Below are 11,349 nucleotides of genomic sequence, written 5' to 3' on the forward strand. Positions count from 1 at the left end.
GAACATAATTGAGTTTGTGTGTATCAAAATGTTAAGGAATCTTCTTTTAGTGCCATACCTCTATTTTTATGTGTGCAAAGATTGCACAGAAATTTTGATTTTTCTTTGAACAATGGACGTTTGCTGCTTTATGAATTCTTTCATTGCCATACCTCTGGTACACTGTGCATAGAGATTGCACAAAATTTTGATTTTCGATGGAACAATGGGAATTAGTTGCTTTATGAATGGGTAGCAATTTACTTTAGCAAACTTTTGAACTTACATCTTGTTGCACTCTCCTCATCACAATTACTAGGATTAAGATGTTGCTTTGTTGCATGACAGAACAAAATTACACAGAGTTACCCACAGACAACCATATTGTATCTACCTTGTTCGTAGAGTCAAGAAGCGAGAAGAGACTAGTATCAAGGCTAGACGTTGGAATCTTTCTACAGGATTTCGGAACTAAGCTTGCAAAGTTTCCCTCTCTGTTCCTTCAGTCACAAGGTTGCCTTGCAGTAGTCCTCACTATTGCTGCTCATTAGTTTTCACTTCTAAATTACTCTCCTCTTGGAACCCAATGAAAACTTCTCCAAATTGCCTTTTTTAGTTTTGCATATGTCAGAAGAGATGGTAGAAATGTCACATGAGCTCAGTGATGACAACCTTTCTTGATTGAGTATCTCAGTTGTCACATTTTGTCCTTTGATATCTATTGAGATAACATCTGATGATCCGTCCGATTTTGTATCTACAAGTATAAGATCATGAAATTCAATGCAACGGGTTCATCTACGATGTTTGCATGACTGTGAGCAATTCAACAAGTGTCGGTAGGCTATTGTGTCTAAAGGAGTATGATCGGAATGACAGCGTGAGAAAATAAATGGATGTTGTGTTGGGAAGAACAAAGTTTGTGAATATCATTGTTGCCATGAACAGTCTGATTGCCTCACATGCTTTCTAAAACTCGAGGGTTTGCAGCTTCTAGACGAATGGCTCCAAGATGCACACAAAGGCAAGGCGGGAAAAAGTGAGAGCTTGATGGATTGGGAAAGAGCGTCGGAAGATCTGCTGCTCATTCAACTTCACACCCTCGAGAGGTTGATGTGGATATAGAGTTGCTCAAGAGCTGCTCGATGGGAAAGTCCATCAACAATATGCACAGCCACAGAAATCTTGAGATCCAAAGTAGGGCGAGAAAGATGGTGGAGATCTGTGAAACAATTTGGTGAAGCGAATGCCGGACTGAATCAAGGGATGTAATTGCCGTCAAAGCAACCCAAGTGGATGCCTCAATGTCAAGCTTGGCATTGTCTTCGACATCCGAATTAAATGGCATTCCAAGCGTGCAAGAGGGTGGTGGTGAAAGCTTCTCTAAATCACAGAGGGACGATGCTCCTTTGCTTTCGAAAGGCCAGAGACTGCACCTTCTCCTTCCTCAGCCATAGTATCTTTCTCTGTCTCTTCTCCCAATGCACCATCATCATGCTTTGCTTTACTTGAACTGCCTCTTGCACAATGTTGCCGCTCCTCACATTGGAGGAATATGGTGGTAACAACGTGAAAGTCGCTTGCATGGACTCATCCACCTCGTACTCATCGAGACTGTTCAGTGGTAGCATCAACTTGTGCCTCGTCTCGTCAAGAGCTTGTAAGCAGGATTGGCCAGATAGCCCGAGATGGCCTTGTACATACCCTTGCCAATCTGGCCTTATGCATCTGCTGCCGCACTACTGCTGCTGCTGCTGAACTACCTGCTATGCTTGCACATTGTGACAAAGGCTTGACACCGACGTCATGATAAAGTGAGACAAGATCTTGCAGCCACAATGAAGAGCTGGAGCTCGTCGTGAATTTGGGTGGAGGATTTGATGTTTCAAAGATGCTTGCCAGTATTAGATTGTTAGGGTAGAAAATGTCATCCGGTTTAGCCAATTCCAATTGCTTCAGCTTCAAACCAGCAACACAAGCCGAAACCCCCTTCGAGCAAGATCTCCAATCCTATCAAAGAGATTGGTTATCAGGGACAAGAAACCGTTGCAATTGATGGAGCATACGAAAACAGATGCTGGCAAGAAACAGAGAAAGAGGAAAATCTGGGAGGAACAAGAAGCAATGGTGGAAAGCTGTAGATTAGGCTGAAGGCAAGGTGACATGGTGATTGCTTGGAGGTTCGTGGCTATGGCGATGACTAGAGATAGCTTGTGAGAGAAGAAGGTGACAATTTTATAGGCCCGTATATATATATATATATCTCTGTCCTTGGGAAGAGGGAAGGAGACACAACAAATGGGAACCGAGTGTAAACCCAAGGTTTATAAAGTAGACACGTGGCACAACCATAAGCTAGAATTCCTTTTCATTCACAATGCTACCTGCCTAAAAAGAGCGAGAGAGCTGAGAGAAGGAGAAGGATGAGGACCTCGCATGGTGCAGGAAAATGCAGAGGTGGAGGAGCTGGAGACCCTCCTCTTCACCACGACCGCCTCCGGAAAGCTCTCAGCCTCGGTCTACGCCCCCCGTCATCCGCGTACTCCTCTTTCCCAATCGCTTTTCCCAACCCGTTCCCTCTTTGTTTCCCATTCCCGTTTCTCAGTATCGTTTCGTCCTCTCTTTCCAGATGGGATGATGGTAGACGCAAGCGATGGTGGAACACCGACGCCGAAGTGCAAGGGCAGGCTGCTCGTGCAATCCTCGCGTTTGTCAACGCTTCCAAATCCAGCTTAAATTCGGTGGACGTAAGTCCCTATAATCTGCCATTTTAAGACTTGGATCGCGGTTCTGTACGCCGACTGTGCCCTCGGCTAGATCATACGTCAATGATGTGGTCGCTGAGGGATTAGACAGATTGATGACTATTGTACTTTTCTCAAGACTTTGGCAATCGGTGTGTGCAAAACAAGGGAACGTTCTGACATTTCTAATTCCATCTTCCAATACTTCCATGTACACCGGCTAAAATCAGCGTACAAGAATATTAAGAGGAGGTAGCTAAAGACATGCAAACTTGAATATTCGTGTCGAAATGGGCCACGTATCCTAACTTGCACAGTTAATCCTCTTTCTAAAATAATATCCAAAACCTATTGCCAAGAGTACTATAGTACTGTTTAGCACTATTTGGTACTTTCAGATAGGACAGTTATACATTAACTAGCGTATAACAGTTAATCCTCCCCTAGGGCTGTCCTACACTAGGGCTTTTATATATTCCTTTTGTACTTGTAGCTAGTTGGAGTGGCTTACTAATGTAGTGGTGTAGGAGAAGGATATTGGCTTTGGTGTTAGGCATGTGAAGACCACTCACAGGGTTTCAAGTGCATCTCTTGAAGTGGGCGTCCCTCCCACATCCAAAGATGGCAGATGCGAATGGTACCAAACGTAAGGTTAGTGTGGTGACCTAATGCTTCCCCTATCAAGCAACCACTCTGACCCTCTAGCAGGGTATCTTCTAGACAACAGGCTTCTCTTTGCATAGTTGCTGCCAACTAGAGGGCTTTAGTAGTAGGGTGCCTCCATCCCCCATAAAGAGTGGGGCGCTTGGGGGCAAGGGGGTTCTCATCACATCTCACTCACAAAGGGAGCCTAACAGAATTGCCCATGACAATGTGTTTGAGGAAGACATTGTCAATCTCAGCAAGCTACTTCTCCCAAGTGCGATGGACCGTGGAGCCTCTCATTTGTAGGCAATTGTGTAGGCATGGTCTTGACTTGGTTGGTTGTTGTCCATTGTGTCCGTGGGACATACTTGTGGCTCCCAACATATCTCCCTAAATCTTGATGTGTGAAACCTCTTGATCATCGGTGAATCCTTCGTATAAGGGGGGCCTCATAAAACATTTATATATGGGAGAGTCGCAAGTCCGCTTGTGCCTCATGCCGTAAAAAAATCTACTAGGGCATGGAGCTTGAAGTGAGATCGTAGCTGATTAATACGGCTTAGCTTTGCATTTTTCAATCAATGTTGCCCAATCCTCCCTTTGACCACAATCCGCATGTGTAGTCAGACCCCACCCGTAGAAAGCTACCAAGCACCATCAAGTTGCAAGGTATCAAGTAATTGCTAGCAAAACTTGGTTCACCATCATAGCTTGCTTGCAAGCAATAGCTTGATGGGGCTCCAGGGCCCCAATACAAAAGGTTTCTCTCCAAATCTGAGGTAAAAGTCTTCGTGAAAATGCCAATTGGCTCTTTAATTTCATGATCGGTCCTCTCTTTGTCGGCTTTTGTAGTACACAACAGTTACTCAACCTCAAGGATTTGTCCCTACAAGTTTGTTATCGTCTCAATCTGATCATTGTTTATATGCAAATGTATTTATCCTTGATGAGTATATTTGTGTTCGTTTGTAAATTAGCCAACGTTAATAGTTGCCAAAGGGCATGCCATTGCTGTACAGCTCGGTTGTCATGCTAAAATTCGTCCTCATCTGCTTTTGGGCTCATCTCAAGTTGGGTTTGAATATAGTGGCCACTTGTTATGGTGAGGGAATGATGTGCAAAGGCTTGGATTGATATGAATAGTGAGTAGTAATCAAACAGTACTTGTCAAATTTATTTGCCCAGGATACTTATGTGCCACCTCACTGCTACGTTTGTGATTGTATATGCATATGCATATGCTCACACACATGCACACTCCACGGACGTGCATGCATTGAGGAAATAATTGTTTGTTGGTGGCAAAGTAGGCAAGAATACCGTAACTGTGTCCACATGAGCATGTATACTCAAGTCTTTCTTAATCGTTCATCCTTTTCCACACGCAAATGAAGCAATATCTTTTATAACTACTCTTTATTCACATAAGAAAATGTGCATTCATTGACAAGTACAAGTCAATTTTTTTTTTCCTAAACTCAATCATTTATTTACATGCGCAAGTGAAAATTCGGGCATGAATCATTTTTTCTTAATGTCTAATTATTAGACACTGCCGACTCGCGAAATCTCTGTGCTTTAGAAGACTTTTTTTCATGTGTGTGCTTTTTTTTTGGGGGGGGGGGGGGGCATAAAAATCTTCCTGCCAATTGATAGTGTTTGATTTTGGACAGAGAAACTTGCTAGAGGATGTTGTTTCTGCTTTGGAGGGGTTGCTCATGGCTCAAGTGGAGCAAGTATATACTGCAGCTGCAGAAGCGGCGGCTGCTCTAGTTATGGCCTGCAAAAATTCGGCCCTTGGGTTTGGGATTCATGGGCTGGTGGCTCCTCTTGTTCACTTGTTTTGTTGCCCAAGAAGCAGTACTGTGGCTTCATGTGCTATAGCTTTACGAATCATTATTGATGTATCGAAGCCGAGAAGTGGCATAAGTGAGGACGATTTATGGAAGATGCTAAAGGATGCTGATGTGCTCAACATTTTGGCGAGTCAGGTGCAAAAGCATAGCAAATGCAATGGAGAAGGTGGTTCCGTATATGTGGCCATAGCAGATTTGCTTACTGCTATCCTTTGGCGTTGGCCAGCATCAAGATTAAGTGTGGGACACAGTCTCCAACTCCGAACATCTATCTTATTGCAATGTTCAAATTCAAATCAAGCAGTTTCATGTGCTGCCTTGAGGCTATGTACTGCTCTAGGTAATTAAGCCTTTTCTGGCTATGTACTGCTGTAGGTAATTAAGCCCTTTCTGATAACAACTTTCCCAATGGATTTCAAAGGGGTATTTGGTAAACTTGGATTATTGTTGAGTGCATAGCTTGAAAGATATGTGATGATATCTTATACAGTTGTAAAATGTTCTTGTGTCTTGATTTTGTAGGAATTGATGTATTCATTGTTGTAGCCCTTGTGTCTTGATTTTGTACCTTTCAATTGACGTATTCATTGTTTTAGCCCTGTGTGGAGGGCTTGCTTTAATGCAGATTCAAGACAATGAAGGCATATGGGATTGTTTGGTGGGCAACACCAACCCATCGAAAAGCATTGATATTCGGATTGAGGCATTCCGCTTTCTTGCTTCCTTGAGTGTATGATCTCAAACTTATTGTTGTTGCAATTGTCATCATGTTTTGGCATTGCACGAGGTGCAAGTTCTTTTTACCAAATTTCCATAGACCATTGCTGCTGAAGTACTTGAATGCCATCTTAACACTCAGATTGTCATATACAGAGATCGCCTACTCTGACCACTTCCATCAGCTCATCACAGTCAGACATTATTTGTAGGAACACCAGTGAGGCGATTGCTGAAGGGTTGCCTGTCCTGAACAAAAGGTGGCCTCCTGATGTTAAAATTCTGGTTTTAGAAGCTGCTCATGCAGCTTGCGAACTACTTCGCTTTCCAGGCAAGCATCATGCATCTTTTTGGAGGGCTGGGTTTGGTGGAGTCCTATGTGATTTGTTGCTGCATTTGTATGATACTGGGGCACAAAACATTGTAGCCACGAGTGACCACATAGAGTTCAACTGCAAGTCAATAAAGAATCATCCGATGCTTGGACCTGTTCTTTGGGATGTCCTGGGCTGGCTTGCTACCCATGCTCAGGCATTTGCAGAGGAAAGACTCACGAGAACAAAGCAGCAAGCTGTCGCATTTTCTATAATAACTAGTTTTGCATGGTAGGCCCATGTTCCATACCCCTTCACACTTTCTCTTTCATTGTGTCTGCCTAAAAAATGTCTGTGAAAGGGTCTCCCTGAGTCCATTAGGCACTAGTACAAAATTTCCACAAACTATAGCTTTGTTCCTGTCATTTTTGCGATATTTGTATTCAGTTGTGTATTTGCTAAGTTGAATTAATGGGGCTCTTTAATTTGTTATCTGTTAGTGCAATTCTGCTGAAAGTGGTGGACAGGAGGGGTTCTTCAGCAGATTTAAATAATTTCCCAGGTGCCAGTCATACAGAGTTGGGAGGGGTTTCAATTTGCAAGGCTGTGCTTCTTCTTCTGTTTTCTCCATCACCCTACCTGGCAAGTGTCACCAAGCATGGTCTTGAGCAAGCCCTTCAGCAGCATGGTTATAATTGGTTGCCATCTTTTGTCAATAAGCTTTCGCTGACATTCAGCACTGCAGCAGCTTCTGAAGACATGATCACTGTTATGAGCTTGATGGCTGTAGGTTCTTTGTCTAATTCAGAGCATTGTCGTCACCAGTTAGTTAAAGAAGGTGTGCTTGAAGTATTGGTTAAAGCTATAAGAGCACATCCTCTAACAAGTCTTGTGCCTGTAACAACTGCTGCTACAAAATGTTTATACACGCCTTTTTATACAGCCACTTGTTGCTGGAGTCGTGTTAATATATGGGAAGGGCATGACCCTATCTTGTTTTTCTCCCTGTGGGCATTTGCAAGTCTGGCTCACGGATCTGACACTGCCAAAGCTATGAATATATCTTTGAAGAAGAGGTTTGCAAAAAATTGGGATTGGGATAGCATGCCAGACGATGAAATAGAGAGCCATCTCCTCCTTTTGGCTGGTTCTACAAGTGCAGATGCGGGTTTGCGCTGGTGGGCATCAGCCTGTCTTGCCTGCTGTGGAGCATATGGGTTTCCTTCTCATAGAAGACAGCTGTCAAAAATATTCAATGATGCTTCATCAGCTGATGTTGAATTGGTCTTTGCTGATGGTGGTCGCATGTATGCACATAAGGTGATTATTGCGACCAAGTGTCGAGATCTATTACCTTCCAGTTCTGATGTGTACATGGCATCGACAGGAACAGTGGCCACATGTGAACGAGTCCAGTTACGTCTCTCTGCTCGCATACGTGAAGCATCGATAAAGGCTGTGCTAGAGTTCATTTACAATGGTTTTGTACTTGTTGAGGAGCAGCTGGTGTCGGACGTAAAGTTAATTGCAAAACGATGCCATGTGGAGACATTTTCCAGATTGCTTCAAAGGAAGACACCAATTTGGGGAAGTCGTCCTGATACTTCTGATTTTACCCCTGCTCTAGGCAGCATTGGCTGTAGTTTTTCGTAAGTCTTCTATCTAACTGTACTTTCTAGTCGAAGTTTTTTGGTGCCATCTCTTTGTGTGCCTTTCATAGACTATCAAAGACATACAATCTGTGCTTCATTCAATGCAATCTCACATGACATTTTATTAGGGACATATCATTAGAAGATAAAGATGGAGTTCAAGCAGGTTGCATTGCAACCAAGGGAGATATAAGCCATCTACATGCACACCGTGCAATATTATCTTCACAGTGTAGCTATTTTGAAGGACTGTTTCGATCAGGCATGCAAGACAGGTTCGTGATAGACTGCTATGCTTCACCTGCAAGGGTGCCATGATTCTGGTATTCCAAGGAAGTTATTTAAAGAAGTCTTTTTCTCTGATTGTACGTTGATTTTATGTCGTGATACTTATCATATGCAGTGTCTTGAAGGTCATCAAGATACCTTTAAGTGTGGAATCTTCAAAAACGTTTTTGCATTATTTATATTCCTTGAGCTTGCCACGGATACAACTTCCTGAGGCAGGTTGCATCTGGTCTTCCTTAGATAGAGAAGAGCAAGTGAAATACTTAAAATCCTACGTGGAGATAGCCCAGCTCGCTGAGCAGTGGCTGCTGGAAGACTTGAAGGAGCAATGCCTATATGTTGTTCGAAGTCAGCTAAAAAATAGCATCCATTTGGGTCCAGAAATAATGAGTTTTTCTGCAAATTGTGAGCAATGGGCATTTGTCGAGGTAGTAGCAGAGTGCATTTCCTTCGACTATCCAAGAATGCGTGATAGTGGTGACCTGGATGTATTGGAGGACTCTTTGGTAGATATGATTCGGGCTGCATATGTGAGGATGTCAATACATGGCAATGGGTAATCAGACCCTGCCAATTCATTGCAATGATTTATCAGATCCTGCAGCATGTGTGAAAACTGTGATGCCACCATAGACATTACTTGCACATGAAATGGAAGCAGCAAGTATAGTGTTCATATTTTTGGACAGCTTGAGGCACCTATTACTTATTAGAGGCTCTCACTCTTTAGCAAGTATATATTCCACTGCGGGTACGTGCAATAAGTATTGAAAAGCTGTTTGCCAGCTGAGATTGGCTTTTTGTATACTGGAAATTTGGGATTTTTACACTTTGGCTTTCTGAAAGCTGTCGTTCATTGATCTGAGGTTGCTGGTGTGGTTGTTTTAGATCTTGTGCTTGGCTTGATATGAGCTGCCACTGCCTTTGGAGTGCACCATTGGATGATGGGTCCTGTTTCAGAGTAAGTGGTGACCTCCTCCTGTGATTTGAACTGTGGAAAAACTTGTTTTGGTCCTTATTTAAAAATGAGTTTGCCAAGCATATTCTTGCATGTATTTACACAGGATTCATTTCCAGGCTTAAAGCAAGGATGCAAAATGACTAAAATATTAGCAGTTCAAGCTAATTGACAAAATGATAAACTTGGAATTTCTCCAGTCTGTATTAATATGGTTTTAATGTCACTGACCATGTTATTGTTCTGATTTGGTAGGTGTTTGTCTTGGAACAGCACTGATTGCCTCATTGGTTGGGCCGTGCTAGAGTGTGCTGTGCTGTGGGGCTTTGCAAGTCTTTTTACTCTTCGGTGAGAACCCGATTGGGCTTTTTGACAAAGGTAAATGTCTGGCTGCTGATCCCCATGGACTTTGACTACACTATGGTTTTTTGCACAGGGAAGGAAATTCTTCATGGCTGATCACTCTTTCGCGACGAGGATCTGACAAGGCGGATGATGAGCCCCCGTATTCCCCTTTATTTTGGGTTGGTAATTCTCCCACTTCAATCCAGGAGGCCAGAGGCTAAAAAGTTGATCAAGGTCTCTTCCCATCAATCATATAGCTAGAGCAAGTTTACATTGTGGGCAAGGATGATTGAAGGCTCAGGTGTGCTGGGAAGATACAATAGATTTTGTCTTATAGGAAGCTCATACTGGTGGTCTGGCCTGATATGATTCACGACATGGGAATCAGTCATATGTGAGACTTTTCAAGGTGTAAACCATTTTTTAAAATTTCAATTGACACATTGTGCATATTGATGTAGTGTGAAAATCTTGCTGCTAGATTGACTATAATTTGGTGTCTTTTCACTTAAACTGTTAAATTTCAACCTTTTGCATGTTGGTTTCTTTATCCCATCTAGCAATTTTCTGCCTTCTGCATTTGATGCCTTGAAGTTGTTTTCTTTTTCCCATCTAGCAATTTCTGCAATAGGAATTGTTAGCTAGAGGAGTCCGTATGGTGTATGGAAAGGCATTCAAATGTACGTGCCATGTGAGAATGTAGGAATTAAAACGTTATGTCACCATGCTATGCATCTCATATATCAACACTAGATAACACACTCTTGGGAGGTCTGACCACCTAAGTCGTTAGTCACGTCATGATTGTAACCATCTTATGTTCAAGTTGTGTATTTGAGTTTTTTGTTGAGGATGTGCAATGACATGTTTCCCTGGTCCTTGTTTTGGCCACTTTATAGAAGTATGGTGGTAGGAAGGTGTATCTGCATCATCATCTTTAGATCCATCTATGTAATGTTGTCGTTACCCAACCTCCTAATCAGTTGATCTTCATTGAGAGCAGCTCTCCCAAATAACTTAGTCATTAGCTTCTCTTTCCAAATTCACCTATGAAGGGCCTTTGCAAGTCTCAAATCATGATGGGACACAAGGTTACTCTCTCTCTCTCTCTCTCTCTCTCTCTCACGTTCAAGTCACATTACTATCTTTTGTAGATGAGTTTGGCCTTTGTATCTTCCACTGTTGATATGTGTGTAGACTTAGAGCATGGAACCATGACAACGTTAGAACAACGATATCCACATCCCTTTGCGCTTGAGAGGGAAGCAAGGCTACCTCGTGATTTTATGATTTGCATATGGGATATTAAGTCTAACCAATCTCTTTTTAAACAATCTCTTGCATACCTAGGTAACCCAGGCACTACAATGTTGGGACAATGGCAGTATGAGAGCAGGAGCTAGCAAGCTTAGAACCTAGTTAGCTTTGAAGAATATGGAGAGATTAATGCTCATCCCTTCCTCCCTTGCTATTGCTCCCATCATATATATATGACTCTTCACTTCGATAGATAAGCTGCGATTAATAGGCTTATTACACTTTATTGAGACTTTGTTTTCTTTTAGGTTAGCATGCTTTTGATATCGTTTCTTTTGAGATAAGCATACTTTGGTACAGTTTCTTTCGAGTAACACAAGGAAGTCCCACTTGGAATTTGCCTTTGAGGAATATGGATGCGTAATCTTCGTTCATATGGAGGATTGCCTAATAGGTCCCTTGATTGTGTAGCAAACACCTTGACATTTTGGTAGTCTATTTTAGAATCATTAGATTGGATTAGTCCTTGATAGATTTTGGGCATTCCTAAATATATAATCTTGAACAAAGTAATTAGGAAAATTTCCTTTGTTA

At 42.4% G+C, this 11,349-nt stretch overlaps 1 protein-coding gene across 5 annotated transcripts; it reads left to right on the plus strand.

The window, feature by feature from the left end:
• Positions 1-2,382: 2,382 nt before the first annotated feature.
• LOC147898522 (BTB/POZ domain-containing protein) lies at positions 2,383-9,925 on the plus strand. 5 transcript variants are annotated; one of them, XM_087379443.1, is made up of 10 exons: positions 2,383-2,518; positions 2,609-2,726; positions 5,042-5,564; positions 5,821-5,954; positions 6,098-6,546; positions 6,756-7,904; positions 8,036-8,182; positions 8,311-8,946; positions 9,084-9,156; positions 9,409-9,925. In XM_087379443.1, exons 1-8 carry the CDS (start codon positions 2,403-2,405, stop codon positions 8,753-8,755), a joined length of 3,081 nt encoding a protein of 1,026 aa, XP_087235569.1. In that variant the 5' UTR covers positions 2,383-2,402; the 3' UTR covers positions 8,756-8,946; positions 9,084-9,156; positions 9,409-9,925. The 5 variants fall into 5 exon arrangements, with proteins under 5 accessions (XP_087235569.1, XP_087235571.1, XP_087235568.1 ...); XM_087379445.1 differs by having other exon boundaries at positions 9,427-9,925; XM_087379442.1 differs by having other exon boundaries at positions 9,084-9,925.
• The last annotated feature ends 1,424 nt before the right edge of the window (positions 9,926-11,349 follow it).

Source organism: Dipteris shenzhenensis, chromosome 9, assembly GCF_047967505.1.
Source record: "Dipteris shenzhenensis isolate YYH24624 ecotype China chromosome 9, Dip_SZ_1.0, whole genome shotgun sequence".
In the NCBI taxonomy this organism is placed as follows: Eukaryota; Viridiplantae; Streptophyta; class Polypodiopsida; order Gleicheniales; family Dipteridaceae; genus Dipteris; species Dipteris shenzhenensis.

Excerpts from the sequence above, each read along its gene's own strand:
- LOC147898522 (XM_087379442.1), top strand. The coding sequence starts at position 2,403 with ATGAGGACCTCGCATGGTGCAGGAAAATGCAGAGGTGGAGGAGCTGGA. Across the intron at positions 2,727-5,041 it reads CCAGCTTAAATTCGGTGGAC|AGAAACTTGCTAGAGGATGT; the intron begins GTAAGTCCCTAT and ends GATTTTGGACAG. Across the intron at positions 7,905-8,035 it reads AGCATTGGCTGTAGTTTTTC|GGACATATCATTAGAAGATA; the intron begins GTAAGTCTTCTA and ends ACATTTTATTAG.